The following is an 18917-nucleotide window of genomic DNA, read 5'->3' as shown; positions in this document are numbered from 1 at the left end:
TGTGGGCGTATGTGTCCTTGGGCAAGACACTTACCGGCAATTGCTCCAACCCAGTGGCCACTAATGGGTTGTCCAAATTATCAGCCATACATAAAAAATAAAAAACTCAAAAAAATAATCACTTACAAAGTAACATACATGGTAACTTGTAAGCTGGAACGAGATGTATGAACACCCATGTTATAACGACTGCTGTCGTTTTTCGGCCCCACAAAGATAAAGTAAGTTACATTCTTTGATTCCTTTAAGAATACGCACACAATAATCGTGTCAATCATGGAGTTAGGCACTTACCCAAAAAATGTATTGAATTACAAATCACCATATGTTGACATTGCATGTTATTTGGTAATTCTGTAATATCTTCCCATGTTTTCCCATCATATGACTTGACTTGATTATTGGAACAAATATAAACTTTATTTTCATGAACAGTAGATGCTGTGATAGAATCTCTGTATCCTCTTTGTTTATTCTGTTAAAATTCAATCATATTTTAACAATCTTAAAACAACTTTAAAATTGTCACCTGTTTCACTTCAACTTTATTTTCATTAAGTATAAAGTTGCCATACCGAACATCTGATACATAAGTGACAATCACATCTGTAAAACATAAGACAACTCGGTCCTTCGTCATAATACAGATGGTTAGCGCGCCTGTCCCTAACTCAAAAGGTAATGGGTTCAAGGCTCACCATTGTTACCATTGTGGGAGAATGTGTTTTTGGAAAAGAAACTTATTGGCAATTGCTCCAACGGGTATTCCTAGTCACTAATGGGTTGTCCAAATTATCACTTAAAAATTAATCACCCACAAAGTAACATACTTGGTAACTCATAAGCTGACACAAGGTGCATGAACACCTGTGTTATAACGACTGTCGTCTACTGGCCACGCAAAGATAAAGTAAGTTTCATTCACTCATTCATTCAATTTCAACTTTTTTATAGGTGCTTTTAAAACCACTTTCCATACCTGGAAAATCCCCTTTCCTTGGATTGTATGTTGTTGTTGGTGGTAATCCAATGTTGTCAAGATACTGTTTGCAAACCACTTTACAACATTCAGGACAATCATAAACAAGTTTCTAAAATTAAAGTACTTAGTAATTAAAAAATACTAAACAAGAATTTTTACCTCTATTCTGATGACATCTCTGATAAATTGGGTAGAAAGATTTTGAAACCTTATATTTCTAAACAAAGTTGGGAAATATTGTTTCCTTGATGGTAGATCATGCTTCACCCAACCAACCATACACTCATAAACAACTTCCTCTGACTCCACCACAACATCTTCAGATGAAATAAACATCTCTACATCTTCAGCACTCAACTCATTCCAACTTCCATCAAGACAAACATCTCTGAAGTGAACCAGCACATATTTATCAGCCTTTTTTACCAAGTCATCCATAGAATGCAACTTGGCCAAACCACGAAAGTGAATGCAATTTTCAGCATTGAAAATACTGTGCACATAATCAGCAGCAACTTGCAACAAATCTATAAAAATATTTTGTAAAGGAGATTTCCAATAAATGTTATTTCTTCATCTTTTAGTGATATTTAACATCCAGAGCGTGGTAAAAATGGCCCCAAGAATACCTTTGATCATGACATTGTATGAATGAATGAATGAACGCTACCCAACTGTGCCATGGCACTGGACAAAGGCAAAGCGTTAATTGAAACCAAAGATTTAACATTAAAAAAAGCTAGCACGAGGTGTATGAAACAGAACACCGGTGTTTAACGACTGTCGTTTTCCCGCCACGCGAGGATAAAGCAAGTTACATTCATTCAAATGCAATTGAACAATAGGTACACACAAGCTAAACACAATTCGTTAAATCCAACCATATACAACCTACAAACATGTTAACAAACTATATATATATATATATATATATATATCACCTGGTATTTGCATCAGGGCAGCACAACGAATTGTTTCTTCAATATTTCCAACAGATAACTCAATCTTCCCGCTGTATAAGAAACCCAAGATCCGTTCAACACATTGTTTTGATGATTCTTTAATTTCAACCCGTTTTTCAAAACCTTCCTTTAACTATTAAAGACTGAGGTTCAGTTTAAAACTTAAAAAATCTCAATTTACCTTTGAAGTAAACATTGCATTGAAGTATTCACTTCTTGCAGCAAGAATCCCTTGATGTACGGGGTATTCTTCATCATCAATACAAATTGTGAAGTCACAATACAGATTATTCATCCTTTGTCTTTATATAACAAGAATGATATAAATGAATGTCACCTATTTATCTTTAGATAATATATTATAACAATAACTTTTATTTGTCTGTTCGATTACGACAGCGAAGATTTAGAAATATTTAATGAAAAGACAGGATATAGTGACAAAACAACAGTTTTCAAAACATGATTACAGTTAAAAACCTATTTACATTTAATTGGAAGAAAATAAGCGTGGTCGCTACACCTGGCGGACAGACAAGCCATTTATTTTAGTTGGGTTAAACTTCATATATAAACAAAAGTATGCGTAAAGACAGGGCAACAAAATCATTACAACACTGTTTTATACAGCTCTTGCCAAAAAGACGGTAAATTTTTATGCATGGTTAATAATTTGGGCCCATTAGTGATCAATGGATTGGGCAATCTTTGTTAAATACCTTCGCAAAACGTCCAAAATTTCCTGCCGGTCCGCCAAATATATCACAATTCAAAAATTGTAAAATGCAAGATGTTAAGTCTTGTCCATTGATTAAAGAAATAAAACATCAAATTTTAAACAGATCTAGAACTTTGCCAATTCCGTAATTTGCAACATAACATAAAGTTCATGGTCTACTTTAGACGGAATTACATTTTGGGTTGATTGTTTATGGTCCCCCGGTCCACAAAATTTGTTTCGAAATTTTACCGGTCCGCAAGCTAAAAAGGTTGAAAAACACTGATCTAAAAGAACCATGGTTTGCCTCTGAAGTGGACTTAAATATTCAACATAATACAAATATATATTGCTAGATGAATAAATGAAATTGAAAAAAATTAATGTAAGTTTAAGTTACTTGTTTAATTGTTCCAACATCATCCATGGATATTCTTCACTCTTCATCACTTTTGATGTTTTATCTTCAACTAATTCCGATTCTTTATCAGAATAAGAAATGCAAAGACGAGGACAACCCTTAATATCATCCTTATCCTCAAGATCCATTATCATCAACAACTTGAAATGTTTAACCAACTTTCAATCTAAGAGAAACAAATCATAGGCGTAAGGTTAGGGGTGCCTGGAGTGGCATGTCACCCCAACTTTTAAAACAGGGCTGACTGAACCCTAGTTTTAAACGATCAGATTTTAATGTTACCCCAGCTTTTACCCTGCTTTTAATTGTCTATACAAACAGCCATAGTATATGGCATTCACCACATTAATCGATGAGGTTCTTTATGTTTGACAACTATGAGTGTAACTGCATTTTAACAATGTCACCCGAGATTTTACCCTGCTTTTAATTGTCTATACAAACAGCCATAGTATATTGCATTCACCACATTAATCGATGAGCTTCTTTATGTTTGACAACTATGAGTGTAACTGCATTTTAACAATGTCTCCCCAGATTTTACCTTGTTGTTAGGTGTCCATACAAACAAGCAGACCCAAAGTATATTGCATTCACCACATTAATCAATGAGGTTCCCTATGTTTGACAACTATGAGTGTAACTGTATTTTAACAATGTCATCCCAGATCTACCCTGCTTTTAATTGTCTATACAAACAGCCATAGTATATTGCATTCACCACATTAATCGATGAGGTTCTTTATGTTTGACAACTATGAGTGTAACTGTATTTTATCAATGTCACCTCATATTTTGTTAATAAACTGCATAATGTTACGCATGTAAACTAAGTTATTACACCAGTAATGTTTACATAGAAAAAAGCAAACACTTTTCTGCAGTTTGTTTTGACTTATTAGCGATCACTTAGCAACTGCAGTTAAGTGTACACGCAAATTACATTAAAATTCAACATTTTCTTCTTGTTGGGTAATACTACGGGGCAATTTTGAATATTTTGGACAAAATCAACACTGCTAAGTACATATAAAACAAAATACTCAAAGACAAAAAAAAAACTATAAAAGTTCTAAATGACCAGTAATATACATAGAATATATATTCTAATATCTGGGGAAAAATGAACACCATTCAGAACGTATAGAACAAATAACTGAAAGGCTAAAACCCATTGGAAAGTTTAAATCACTACTGATAAGCACATTAAATGTTATTTTGTCATATATTGTTCAACTATAAAGTAATAAAAAAGAATAATACTGCAGTTGGGGGAACATGTGTGGTAGTGTGGACACATGAAATTGTGAAGTTTTATAAAAATTATAGTTAAAAAAACTTTATTTGTCTCTTCGATAACAGTAGAAAATTTAAAATTTTAAACGAAAAGACAGGATATAGCGACAAAACAACAGTTGTTAAAACACGCTTACAGTTAAAAGTTTCAACATGTTTATATTTAAATAAAAGAAAATAAGCGTGGTCGCTACACCTAGCAGACAGACGAGCCATTTATGTTTAATTATTATCAGGTTAGTCTTCTAATAAAAACAAAAGTGTGCGTAAAGAATTCAATATCTTTTAAGAAAAATGCTAAGTATTTTATTTGGGGTGCAACCGCCCCCCTATCCACCCCTGAAATCTGCCACTGGTCAGATTAATAGTCTTCTGGTTAGCAGACGGGCTTGCCGCATTTGAAATTTGCCTAATCACATTAATTTTGAGGATTTTTATAGATTTGGTTTACTTTAAGAATTTTTTGGGCGATCAACACAAGTTAGATTTTTGGATTAGAACTTAGACATTAGGGATTTGTGGTTGAGAAACCCTATCTGATGTGTTAAAAACCATAATCGGTAATTCTTTAGCTGGTGGCCACCTGAAATTTTGGTTTCAAAATGTTTCTTAGGTGTCACTGATACCCGCTGTATAATTAAAAAAAAAAAAACTCGGGCGTTTGTGTCGAAAATTAACTTTGAAAAGACGCGAAATCGTGTTGCGTCACAGTATTTTCCACATAAGCAGTCATGAATTAAACCAAGGACTATTGTGTCATAGAATGCATATAATATACCACTATTGTGATGTAACAGACCGCGATTGTGACGTAATAAATCGTTAATCTTACGCAAATCAGACGAATTATGATAACGAAGCATGTTTTCCCGCATTTTTAAAGTTAATTTTCGACACGAACGCCCGACTTTTTTGAAAAGTATCAGTGAGGCCTATAGAACATTTTGAAACCAAAATTTCAGATGGCCACCAGCTAAAGGATTACCAAGAAACCCTATCTAATGTGTTAAAATCCATATTATTTTTGCAAATTCACAAATAAAATAAAACACGCCCTAACGAGTTTTATTGCAAATAATTTTTTTTAAATTCATGATCGCAAATATTTGTTTTGCTATGAACGTCAGGGGTTTATAGCCGCTTTAGGTGCTAGTGAGGAATCCTCCTTAATTTTTATTAACGATTTTTTTATTTTATCGCGTGTCACCTTTGACGGCCCACCCAACTAAAAGTACTTTGATTATTTATTATATTTTTGATACGTAATTGAAGTGTCGCTTGTTTTTTCCAACGACACCAAGATTGCTGCTCCAGGTGTTGAGGTGTACCATAACCCGGGATATTTAATAATATAAGATATATTTACTAATATATGATTTTTATGGGGAAATACCGTTACGGTCCAATAATTTTCTTTTTTTCCTTTTTTAGTCTCTCGTTTTTTCTATAGGCAAGGGGGGGAAGATTCCTCACTAGCACCCCCCTTTAATGAAATAAATAATCAAGTGTCAACTGCTACTACGTTACGTGTAATGTACATGTAAAGTAAGTTACATACGTTTATTCATACTGCAACTAAAACATACGAAGCAATAGTAAGCTGCTGAAACTAAAACATAAGAAGTGATAATAATATCATCTTGCTGAAGCTAAAATGTACCCACGGTTCACTGAGTTTTACCTGTGTGACGTCAATTTACGCAACAATGGATCAGTGTTATGAAAAGAATAAAATTTTTCCTTCGGGTGTTTCCCTAACCTGCGAATATTATAGAAATTTTCCACTTTTTGTTATTTAGTAGTGTAGGGGAACACGGGGCACCTTTAGCACATTATATCTAAATACCCTGATCGTATTTTAAACAACTTACAACGGTCTATGTGAGTCGTGAGGACCCGATTTATTAATGTTTTAAATGTTCTTAGTTTAATACTAAATGGGACGAGAAACTAGAATGAAAGGATGTCCCATCTTCCCACCCTACTATATAAGTAAAATTAAAAAAAACAAACTTTGTAGTCAGTGCGGTAACTACAGTGAAATTTGTTTGGCCGCTGTCTAAGCTCGGCCAGAAATCCCTTTGTAATATCAAATTACAATTTGTATTGGTGCCAATTTACTGATAGCGTCACTTCCAATTAAATCGCGATTTGTCTGCTTTTAACATATTTACGATTCTATACGGGTGAGGTCCCGCAGCATGACACTCCAAGGGTTCTAGGACTTAGGCCAGGATTGACTTAGTACCAAAATATTTACGTTTGCTGAAAAAAACATTTTTTATGAAAAAAAATAATCACCCACAAAGTAAAATACATGGTAACTCGTAAGCTGACACGAGGAGTATGAACACCCGTGCTATAACATCTGTCGTTTTCCGGCTACGGGAGGATAAAGTAAGTTACATTCATTCATTTATGGGGATCAAAAATAAAAAAAATTCGCTTACACTTTACACTACAAGTCAAAATTAAAACTTTAATTTTACAAAAAAAAGTATTTACAACAACATTTTTTTCATCGTTATTCTAACATGCTAAATTACAATATTTTTAGGTTTAATAAAAAAACGTCAGAGTAATTATTAAATCTGAAAAACGTTTGTCAATCTTTTGGAAGCAATGTTTTTAACAGTCCCCAGCCGCTGGAAATGTAATATTTTAATTAAATTATCCCACCTTTATTGTTTTAATGCAACTTGCAACTTAAATATTATTTTAACTACGCCAGGTAATACGTCATGTTTATAGAAGTGCGGATTGCATATCTATAAAAACACGGAAGTTATACTGCTTTCCTTAGATAATTACAAGGCGTACATCGTATATGTATCAGTTTAGAAGTTGGATTTCGTGAGTGCGGTATCAGTAATGCATCTTATATCCAAGGTGTTCAAATAGTTTGTTTGGTCTTCAGAACCAAACACGCTGAAGTTACCTATATACCTATATTTTAACAGAATAAACAATAGTATGTTGTTCGTTTTGATTCTGTTAAATTTGATCGTCATAACATCAACCAATGGTAGTTGGCATCAACTTGATGGCATCGAATATTATATTGAGTATACAGCAGTTAATGGAGTTGATAAAGCAAAGGAAGGTTGTAAAGCAATGAACGCCATTCTAGCTGTTGTTAAATATCAACGAATTCAAGATTTACTTGTGCAAAACATCGATACAACAAAGCTATCGGGTACGTTTAAATGAATCAATTATTCTTCTCGAATGGCCGGCATCGACGGACTGTCGTCATAACACCGCTGTTCTGTTTCAAACACCCCGAGCCCACTGTAATATTGTATTGTATTTTGAAGGAAGGCCATATTCGTTCTTAATTGGTTTGAGTCGCATCAATAAAACTACATTGCAATGGTCGGATGGTACAATTTTAAATTTAACAAGTTTTACGTATTGGGCAATTCTTGGTGACGAAGGTGACAATGCATACGATCCTAGAAAACTTTGCGTTACAATGGGATATGATTTTGCATTGGAGAAGCCATTTAAATGGAAGATTGTTAAATGTTTGAAGACCAATCGCTACATTTGTCAAAGTAAAGTTAACAAGTTTATTTTTTTTACACTGTACAATAAAATTGTTAAATTTGTTTCAATAAATGTTAAAAAAATATTTGTTTATAAACTTTTAGGTTTTATCTGTAGAAAATTCAGCACCAACAGCTGATTTTACAACAACAAATGCAGCATTAACAACAACTGAATCAACCACAGCTTTGCTAACATCAAAACAAGCAACATCAACTCAATACAATACCGTAGTAAAAACTGCAACAAGCAAGTATATTTTAATAAGTACGTTAAGGTGTATTTTAAGTTCCACTTAGGGCGGGTTCACACTACGGGCGGTAAAAGCGCTGGCGATGGTAGGGAGCGAATATGATAAAGGATTTATATACAAATGTAAAATCGCCTGGTAACCTGATCTGTTTTGCGGACAGCTGGACATTACATTTTACCGTTATAACGTAAATATGCGATAAAAAGATATAATTTCGTTTAGCAAGCTTAGCTTATACTTCATATATTTTGGTTTTATTTTATTTTGATTTTACAGAATAATCGTGTAATTACGCTATAGTCACGAACCACCTATAACAAAGCATTTTTTTTAATAATTTTACGCTAAATTTACAATATATTTTTCTTGCAACAAAATATTTTAATTTTACATTCATGTTAACTCGAAAATCCCACGGTTTAATGTAAAGCGAAACAGTACTCGCGAAAGATGTTACTTTTGCGTCAAAAACGGTTTATCACTAGCGATGATCGGCATAGTAAAACTGTTTCCAATTAATTTTTTGTTGCTCGCATCGCTAGCGGTATAGGAAGTGACGTCAGAAAATCGCTAGACTCTCTCGAATCGCCAGCCATCGGCGCTAGTTTAAACCCGCCTTTACGAAAAAAAAACTTATTTTTTATGGTAAACCTTGTGTATATTTGAATTTATTATAACCAACCTATACAGCTTAAGAATAGCGTACAGATGTATTGTTTAAAATAGCATTTACAGCGGCTCCAACTTATACCACTGCGTTATTCATAACTCTGTATTTTACATGAATATAAGCCACTTCTGCTACAATGAATAATGCATCAACTAGCGGCAAAAGCGCGGTGGTGTATGCCATGATCGGTGTTGGAGCAAGCATTGTCCTTCTAATTTGTGGAATAATCTACATCAAGTATTACAGGTTGGTCTTACTTAATGTAAAGTGATTTCCTCAAAGGAAGTAAAAGGAATAACAAACGTCATATTATGAAGAGTAAAGATAACACTTGTTAAATCGAAACTTTATTAAACCCACGCTAATTAAAGCTACATGTCATATGGAACGTTTTAAACCACACATTGTTTAGATGGGACTTCTATTGATCTAATCGTGGAATGTATAAGCATGTATATGATATATAAGCGAACATACGATGTATAAGCATATTAATTTTGACTTGCAGAAACAACAAATCTACGACTGATAACGTCAACAAGAAAAACTCTGGTTCTGAAGAAGGTAAGAAAGTCGCGATTGGAAAACTTGTAAAGCTTCCTAAGCCAAACATTTGTGTTTTAATATTTAATAAAGTTTAAATAAAAATCGGATCTATCAAAAAAATTTACTAACGTTGCAATCATTTGTTTACGTCAAGGCACTGCACTCCATATTTTCTCTTTATAAATGTACAAATGTTACGGAAATTGATATTAAGTATATCGTAACCATTACGAAAACCAGAATCCTAACATTCCACAATTCTGGGTTTAATTATTTTTTTAAAAAAAGCCGCTTTCAAATATGCAACAACGAATAAATTTCATTCATTTATCCACGTGTGACGAGTAACAATACTCGTTATTACACGAGTGTTTTATTTTATACACATTCATTTTCGCTTACATGTTACTACAATATGACTGTAATAAAATAATAAAAAAAATAATAAATGCAACGTATACACATCTTCGAACGGCGGGCCGGTGACAGTTGTCATAATACAGAAGTTTCATACACCTCAGGCCCGCTTACAAGTTACCACGTATGTGAGTAATATTAATATATGCTATATAGGCGAAGGTCCAGTTGTGGTTGACAATGTATTGTACGGAACATCTGCTGAACCAATTCAAGATCTATACGAAGAAGCTGACAAAGTAGATCCCGTGTATAGTTGTGCCGATGCCTCTGCAAGCTATGTGGTCCTAAATGTGGGATTGGATTCTAAAGCAGCGGTGTATGATTGCACACCAGACAATGCAAGCACAGATAATGGTCAAAGCGAAACAGAAGACAACAATCGTGAGGATTCGATAGAAGATGTTTACGCTCAAGTTGTGAAAAAGAAAAAGACATTAAAGAAGTAAAACAAGCCTGTAAAATATACTTTATTTCAAGGTTAAAACAAGTGTAACACTGTTTGATTTATGTAGTCAATCAACATACATGCTTTGTCATTGAAATAACCTAAAAACGAACATCTTTGTTTCATTGTATTAATCTTTTTACAGAAATCGTCTTATTTGTGTGTATTAATTTTTTTACATTATTTGAATATATAGTAGGGGGGAAATGGGGCAGCTTTTTATTCTATTTTCTCGCCCCATTTGGTAGTAAACAAAGAACATTCCAAGAATTGTAAAACCGTATCCACGTACGACTTTCATAGGCCGTTGGTAATTGTTTAAAACACGATCAGGATATTTAGATTTTATATGCAAAAGGTGTCCCATCTTACTCCACAGAACTGTATGCTTTTTTACACATTCGACAAAATGTAACTTTAATTTACTGACATATGTAATAAATGCTATAATACTTTCCAGATTTCCTATGTTACTTGATTTGTGTTTATACCTAAGTTGCGTCACGCCACCGGACGACATTACATCACGTGTGGGTTGTAATAAATTCCTCGAAGGCGTGTTAGACAGTTCGTGTGTAATGCTATAACTAGCAGATTGCAGTTACATTAAAGAAGTAATATGCGTTATATAATTCGGTTTATTATTTAGTCTGTGCGTGTTACCATACCACTATGTGTTTTTGCGCTACTTTGTAGTTGGCTGTTAGACGCTATGTATAATGTCATTATTGGATATTTGAATGTAATGTAAGCTTATAATTTAGACAACCTATTAGAGACCATAGGGTTAGAGCAATTGCCGTTTATTATTTGCCCAAGGACACATACGCTGATAAAGGTGATAGGGATAAACCGGAACAGTTAGTTGCACAAAATTATGCTGACTGTTTTGATTCTGTTAAATTTGATCGTCGTAACATCAACTACTGCTAATTGGCATCAACTTGATGGCATCGAATATTACTTTGAGTATACAGCAATTAGTGAAAATGGCGCAATCGCGGGCTGTAAACGAATGAACGCCATTTTAGCTGCTGTTAAATCTCAACGAATTCAGGACTTTCTTGTCAAAAATATAAATACCACAAATTTATCAGGTGAGCATTGATTAACCCGTAAAGGTTATACTGTTTAAAGCCGTTAATTGGAATTATAAGATTGTATTCTAAGCAATAGGTAGACCATATTCATTCTACATTGGTTTGAGTCGTACCAGTTCAACTACATTGCAATGGTCGGATGGAACAACAACTAATACATCGGTCTTCACTTATTGGGATGGTCCTGATGACGTCTACGATTCCAGGAAACCTTGTGTTACCATGGGATACCACTCTGCATTAAATGTTTTATTTAAATGGAAGATTGAAGAGTGCAGTAGTACACATCGTTATATTTGCCAAAGTAAGCTCTATATAATTTAACACTTCTATACCACTATTGTTCATATCTTTCTTTTCTCATATTGTATTTTTACGCATTTATTATCTCGTATTTATTCTTGTGTCTAATTTCTTGTGTATTACAGTAATGCACTTCTTTTACAACTACAAGTGTTCCACAGAAACTGTTCACTGTGCACTATAGGTGGAATTTATTTTTGAGGTTTTTCTTTTTCCATCAGGGCCCAATCTTTGGGTCAATGCTCTTTAAAGCCGACTCCCCCCATTGTACGAGTCGTGTCTTTACGCACACTTTTGTTTTTACACCCCCATTGTACGAGTCGTGTCTTTACGCACACTTTTGTTTCTACCAGAAGTTAAACTTAATTAAACATAAATCGCTTGTCTGTCCGCTAGGTCTAGCGACCACGCTTATTTTCTTTTAATTAACTGTAAATATGTTTTTAACTGTAGGCGTGTTTTAACAACTGTCGTTTGGTCGCAAAATCCAGTCTTTTCGTTTAAAATATTTCTAAATCTTTGCTACCGTAATCAAAGAGACAAATAAAAAAGTCACTTTTCATAGTTTCCCCAAAGAGCCAGTTGACTTTATTTTTGTACAAAATTGGAATATTTCTTAATTTCGATAATCCATCATAATAGGAAACCTGCCCACAACAATAGCTCCTACAACAACAACTACTACTACAGCTCCTACAACTACTACTATAGCTGTTACAACTGAACAAATAACAATAGAAGTTTTGTTGACTTCAAAACGAATAACAACAACCGAAAATATTAGATCAACTGTAAACAACTTTCATACAACAGGTACGTAAGTAAAAAGTACCATTAGCCATTAAAATAGACCGTTGTTAATTGTTTAAAATCGCGATCAGGATACTTGGATATTATGCGCTAAAGGAGTCCCATCTTATTACTATACAGTACTTTATACCAAAGTTTGTTTTTAATATTTCACTTTTTAGGAGCAGTGGGAGTTATTTAATGATTTTTAAAGTTTTTGTTCTCAAAAAAGTTACCATTACAACTACCATTTATTCCACTTAATATATTTGTTCTTATTGTTTACAATATTACCCATACAAATAGACAACACTCCTGCAACAATGAATAAAGCACCTACGAGCGCTACGAGCGGAACGAGCGGTACGAGCGGTACGAGCGGTACGAGCGGAACGAGCGGTACGAGCGGAACGAACGGTACGAGCGCAACGAGCAGCACAAGCCGAACGAGCGGTGTAGGTGTGGTTGGCTATGCAATGATCGGTGTTGGAGCAACAGTTGTCCTTGTAATTTGTGGAATAATCTACATCAAGTATTGCAGGTTAGTTAAAAAACTTTACATTGAATCAACGGTGTAAAAGTAACATACTTGGTAACTCGTAAGCTGACACGAGGTGTATGAAACAGAACACCCGTGTTTAACGGCTGTGGTTTTTCAGCCATGTAAGGAAAAAAATTAGGGTACTTTAATTCATTCATTTATTCATGTAATCAAACAAACAACATATTACGAATAGTTAAGATAACACTTGTTAAAGCGAAACTTTCATAATCCCACGCTAATTTAAGCTACGCGTCAAATTAATCATTCAGACCCACGCACTGTTTAGATAAGACTTGTATTGATCTAAGCATGCATACGAGGTACAGTTCTGTGGGTAAATATGAGACACTTTTGGCACATAATATCAAAATATCCAGATCGTGCTTTAAACATTTAAAAACGGTTTGTGGTTGTTGTAAGGATACGGTTTTTATAATTCTTTGAATGTTCTTTTTTATTGTCAAATTGGACGAGAAAATAGAATGAAAAGGTGTCCTATCTCCCCCAGCCTAATATACATCCATGCTGATAAATAGGAATTATTAATCTAAACATAAGCATACATAGTTACATACGATGTATAAGCATGGTAATCTTGTCTTACAGAAACAACAAACCTACGACTTATGACGTCAACAAGAGAAACTCTGGTTCTGAGGAAGGTAAGAAAGCAGGAATCCGATCTTTCGTATTCCAGATTCGGCATTGAATTCATAAAGCTTTTAAAAATATATTTTTTAATGTCATTCATTTATTTCCGGCGCCGTGTCACAATTGGTTAGCGCACATGCCGTTGAGCGAGAGGTAATAGGCTAAAGGTTCGTCGCTGATAGCGCATTTTGAGCGTGTGTGTCATTAATGGGATGTCTAAATTCTAAGCCATACGTAAAAACACCAAAAAACAACAGCATTACGCCGCTATTAGGATTGTCGTTTTCTGACCACACGAGGATATAGCAAGTTACATTCATTTATTCACTTTTAATAATTAAAACGTTATTTAGGCAATAGTCCAGTTATGGTTGACACGGTATTGTCCGGAACATCTGCCGAACCAATTCAAGATCTAAGCGAAAAGGCCGACGAAGTAAATCCTGTGAACAGTTGCGCCGATGTCACTGCAAGCAATGTTTCCCCAAATATTGAATTTCATGCTGAAGAAGTGGTGTATAATTGCTCAAAAAATGATGAAAGCGCAAATGGCAACAGCATCAAGCTCCCAGCAAATGATATTTACGCTGCAGTTGTGGAAAAGAATAAGAGAAAATAAGCCAAAGTAAAAGAAGAATAAAACGACGCAAATCGTAAACTAATCAATACAAGATGAATTCTTAAGGCGTTCGCCATTATACCAGTGATTATGGGTTCGAGGCTCGTTGCTGCCACAGTTGCCGTACGTATCCTCGGCAAAAACTTATTGCTATTTCTTAAACCAATTGGGCACTTATGAAGTGTAAAAATTGCCGGCAATACGCGGTAACCTTTTGATATGTATTTGCGTAAAATGTTATTACGTAACACATTTTTTGTATCAGTGACCAATTTATAACGAATGTATAATTTTATACGCACGATCGTCATATAACACGGCCAGTTGGTTTATTAATATTAATATAAGTAAGATGGGACATCTTTTTATTTTATTTTCCTGTCGTTTTTTAGTAGTAAACAAAGAACATTTAAAGTATTATAAAACTGTATCCTCAAGAATCCAATTGACCGTTGTTAATTGTTTAAAACACGATCGGGATATTTGGATATTATGTGCTAAAAGACACAATCGTGGGTTATCCCTGTGTGGAAATGTACTGTTGTATTGTTTTATTGCAACTTGCAAAGTAGATATTATTCTAACTATACGGCAGGTAATACGTCATGTTTATACAAGTGCGGATTACATATCTATAAAAACACGGAAGTTATACTGCTTTCCTTAGTTAGTATATTACAAGGCGTACATCGTATAGGTATCAGTGCGTACATCAAGCCGTACGTCTGTTATCTATCATTGTAGTAGTTGGTATCCATGAGTTTGGTACCAATATTAAAAATCATATTCAAGGCGATTAAATAAGTTTGTCTGTTTTAAAGATACTAAATTTTAATAGATTTAGCCACAATATGTTGTTCGTTTTGATTCTGTCAAATTTGATTTTCGTAACACCAACCACTGGTAGTTGGCATCAACTTGATGGCATCGAATATTACATTGAGTATACACCAGTTAGTGGAGTTGATAAAGCAAAGGAAGGTTGTAAAGCAATGAACGCCATTCTAGCTGTTGTTAAATCTCAACGAATTCAAGATTTTCTTGTTAAAAATATCAATACCACAAACTTAACAGGTAAGCATTTAAGATGCTATAGAAGTATAGAGACTATATTGTATACACCCGTTTATTAAAAATACAAGTTTGTATTTTACGATTTAGTTTGGCCATACTCATTCTACATTGGTTTAAGTCGTACTGGTCCAACTACATTACAATGGTCGGATGGTACAACAACTAATACATCGGTCTTCACTTATTGGGATGCCACTGATAAATACTACGATTTCAGGAAACCTTGTGTTGCCATGGGTTGGTCTGGTGGTTTGAATGGATTCAAATGGAAGATTGTTGAATGCTGGGACACCCATCGTTATATTTGTCAAAGTAAGCTTGTAATATATCAGGAATGGGCCACATGGTTTATTGTTAATTGTATTACAAAAATGTAAACAGGATAAAACTAAATAACCATACTACATACATATAGTATAAGGTTGGGGAAGATGGGAAACCTTTTTTTCTACTTTCTAGTTCTATTTGGTAGTAAACAAAGGACACTTAAAAATTATAAATCCTTACGACCTCCGTATACCGCCGTTAATTAATTAAAATGCGATCATGAAACACGGGATACTGTGTGCTGAAGGAGTCGAATCTTCCGCCACAGTAGGACTATATCTCTGTGTATATTGCAGGAAATACAAATGCATTAACGTTAACAACGACCACGAAAGCAGCAACAACAGCATTCGCATTCACAATAAAAACGAATACTTTGCTTGCTTCAAATGAAGAATCAACAACTATTCATATTGCTGATACAACTAACAAGATAGAAGATATTTCAATGGTGACAAAAGCAAGTCAGTTTAAAATATGACTGTAGTATTTTGTTTATATAAATCTAAATGACTATGTTTGGTGTATTCATATTATATGTTGAAGTTACAAGTTCTAAGTTACAATTTGTATATTGCATTAACAGACTGTCCTCAACATGCTGACTTGGATAAGACACCATCGTGGGTTTTACCCGTTATTGCAATGTTATCTACAAGTCTTGTATTCATGTTAGCACTTGTGCTGTACTTGTGGAAAAGGTAAATAACATTCAACTGTTTTAACATTTAATTATTTCAGAATAATTGTGTTTTTTTTTACTGTAAAAAACCCTCCAGACTGATTCAATCAACCGTAAGAACCTGTGACGTAAAGGATAACATGGATATGACGCAAGCATCGGGACATAATACTCCATATGCCACAACTTCTGGTTGTACGTACTTGGATGTGTAAGTTGTATTACAAGAATAACTGAACCATTGTTTAACTAGATCAACAGCAATACGAAAACATGAAAGTTACTGAAACAGCATACGAAGAATTCAATGGGAAATAATGGCAATATTACAAGCTTACAGCATCTTCAATGCATGAACTAAGAATCGTTTGTTTAAAACATTATTTGCACAGCACTTCTTTACTACTTCAATGTACATAGAGTTACCTACAATAAATCGAAAATAAAAAAAAACGTTGGGATAAATATTTAAATTAAAAACGTTTGTCAATGTTTTGTATGCAATGTTTTTAACAGTTCTTAGACGCAGGAAATGTAATATTTAATTTCAATTATCCCACCTTTATTGTTTTATAGTAACTTGCAACGTAGATATTATTTTAACTACGCCAGGTAATACGTCATGTTTATACAAGTGCGGATTGCATATCTATAAAAACACGGAAGTTATACTGCTTTCCTTAGTTAGTATATTACAAGGCGTATATCGTATATGTATTAGTTTAGTACTTGAATTTCGTGAGTGCGTACCAGTAATGCATCTTAGAACCAAGGTGTTCAAATGATTTTGTTTGGTCTTCAGAAACTATATTGTGACAGAATTAGCAAAAGTATGCTGTTCGTTTTGATTCTGTTAAATTTGATCGTCGTAACATCAACCACTGGTAATTGGCGTCAACTTGATGGCATCGAATATTACATTGAGTATACAGCAGTTATTGGAGTCGATAATGCAAAGAAAGGTTGTAAAGCAATGGACGCCATTCTAGCTGTTGTTAAATCCAAACGAATTCAAGATTTTCTCGTAAGAAATATTGACAACTCTAAATTAACAGGTTAGTTATTACAACATACTCTATTCACTTAATGTAAAAGTTGTGATTAACAATAAAAACTGTCGTACAGTGGAGTATATTTTATATCTTTTTTCAAGTTTGATCTGGTGCTACGTAAAAAATAGAAAAAAAACGTAAAAAATAGAAATTTGAATAAGAGACTGATGATGCAATTTATGTGAAATATATAGCTCTCTTACTCCTAGTGGTTGGACTTGAATTTTGTTGGTTACATTTTTGTAGCACCAGATCATTACGGTTCTTTGCTAAACACGAAATGTTTAACTATATGAAAATAAGATCAGGGTTAGATGCGCAGAAGTTATTACAAATTTTTACAAGTTTAGTTTAATTTGATGGATTTTATGTAGTAAACCTAAAGATTTTATTGAGAACTATATATCGAACGTTTAAAAAAGTAATTTTGTGTTTTATTAAAGGTTTACCATATTCATTCTACATTGGATTGAGTCGTACCAGTGATACTACATTAAAATGGTCGGATGGTACAACAACTGATACATCGGTGTTCACTTATTGGGATGTTTCTGATGACGTCTACGATCCCAATAAACTTTGCGTTACGATGGGTTGGGACGGTGGTTTGAATGGATTTAAATGGAAGATTGTAAAATGTTGCCAGACCCATCGTTATATTTGTGAAAGTAAATTTTCTATTTTTGACCACGTTGTAACCAATACTTAGTAAATTTAAACAATTTGATGTTTAAACAAATTTAAAAATTTCAACAGGAAACATACCTACAGCAACTACAAAAACAAGCACAACAACAAGCATACATACAACATCAAAACAACCTACTACAGCTCTTACAACAGAACAAAAGATAACAACAAAAGTTTTGTTGAATTCAAAACAAGTTTCAACAACCGAATACAAAGCTAAACCGACTACAAAGAACAATTTTGTTACAATTGGTACGTAACAATCAACATTTTTTGCATATGGAGCAGTGCAGCGTTATTATTGTTTTTACATCGGTATTCTTGCTGTTTTATTTTTTTTTATAATATTGTAAACCTTTTAAACGCTTTATACTTTTGACACACTTGTGTGACGGACGAATCATGAGTTAGGTTAACAAAAAAGTTACTTCATCACTGATTTGGTGTCTAGTAACTTTACATGTTTTTTCGTATTTGATTATAGAAAACAACTCTTCTGTAGTAAATAAAGCAGCCCCACGCGGTACAAACGTGGTGGTTTATGCAATGATCGGTGTTGGAGCAATAGTTGTCCTTATAATTTGTGGAATAATCTACATCAAGTGTTACAGGTTAGTCTTATTTAATATAAAGTGATTTCGTCAAGGAAGTAACAAAAAAATCAAGCGTCAAATTACGAGCAGTAAAGATAACACTTGTTAAATCGAAACTTTATTAAACCCACGCTAATTAAAGCTACAAGTCAGACGGATCGTTCCAATCCACACGCTGTTTAGATAGGACTTGTATTAATCTAAGCAAGCATACGATGTATAAGCATGTAG

The 18917-nt window shown here is 33.9% G+C and overlaps 3 protein-coding genes across 7 annotated transcripts in view; 2 read left to right on the top strand and 1 right to left on the bottom strand.

Annotated features, from left to right (window-relative positions):
* Positions 1–3272, bottom strand: part of LOC100181446 (kelch-like protein 2) — a 6831-nt gene extending 3559 nt beyond the window's left edge. The window contains exons 1-7 of one of the 4 annotated variants that reach the window (XM_026840024.1): positions 3063–3272; positions 2126–2246; positions 1924–2077; positions 1142–1509; positions 980–1091; positions 530–606; positions 295–475 (exon numbers count right to left, since the gene is read on the bottom strand). In XM_026840024.1, coding sequence (XP_026695825.1) covers positions 295–475; positions 530–606; positions 980–1091; positions 1142–1509; positions 1924–2077; positions 2126–2246; positions 3063–3217 — 1168 coding nt within the window. In that variant the 5' untranslated portion in view covers positions 3218–3272. Of the gene's footprint in view, positions 1–194; positions 476–529; positions 607–979; positions 1092–1141; positions 1510–1923; positions 2078–2125; positions 2247–3062 lie in introns of those variants that run through there. The other 3 variants (XM_026840023.1, XM_026840027.1, XM_026840026.1) reach the window with 3 other exon arrangements.
* Positions 3273–8979: 5707 nt separating this feature from the next.
* On the top strand, positions 8980–14695 carry LOC113475633. Of its 2 annotated transcripts, none has more exons than XM_026840028.1 (3): positions 8980–9097; positions 13605–13660; positions 14003–14695. In XM_026840028.1, exons 1-3 carry the CDS (start codon positions 8988–8990, stop codon positions 14266–14268), a joined length of 432 nt encoding a protein of 143 aa, XP_026695829.1. In that variant the 5' UTR covers positions 8980–8987; the 3' UTR covers positions 14269–14695. The 2 variants fall into 2 exon arrangements, with proteins under 2 accessions (XP_026695829.1, XP_026695830.1); XM_026840029.1 differs by lacking the exon at positions 8980–9097 and adding an exon at positions 12925–12995.
* A 3411-nt stretch (positions 14696–18106) lies between these two features.
* Positions 18107–18917, top strand: part of LOC113475634 — a 3165-nt gene continuing 2354 nt past the window's right edge. Inside the window, exons 1-2 of the mRNA XM_026840030.1 lie at positions 18107–18345; positions 18578–18704. Coding sequence (XP_026695831.1) covers positions 18640–18704 — 65 coding nt within the window. The 5' untranslated portion in view covers positions 18107–18345; positions 18578–18639. The remainder of the gene's footprint in view (positions 18346–18577; positions 18705–18917) is intronic.

Source organism: Ciona intestinalis, unplaced genomic scaffold (genome assembly GCF_000224145.3).
Source record: "Ciona intestinalis unplaced genomic scaffold, KH HT001100.1, whole genome shotgun sequence".
NCBI classification, from domain to species: domain Eukaryota; kingdom Metazoa; phylum Chordata; class Ascidiacea; order Phlebobranchia; family Cionidae; genus Ciona; species Ciona intestinalis.
Note: the sequence above shows the minus strand (reverse complement) of the source record. Positions and strands in the feature narration are given on the sequence as shown.

Excerpts from the sequence above, each read along its gene's own strand:
- LOC113475633 (XM_026840028.1), top strand. The coding sequence starts at position 8,988 with ATGAATAATGCATCAACTAGCGGCAAAAGCGCGGTGGTGTATGCCATG. Across the intron at positions 9,098-13,604 it reads ATCTACATCAAGTATTACAG|AAACAACAAACCTACGACTT; the intron begins GTTGGTCTTACT and ends CTTGTCTTACAG. Across the intron at positions 13,661-14,002 it reads AAACTCTGGTTCTGAGGAAG|GCAATAGTCCAGTTATGGTT; the intron begins GTAAGAAAGCAG and ends AACGTTATTTAG.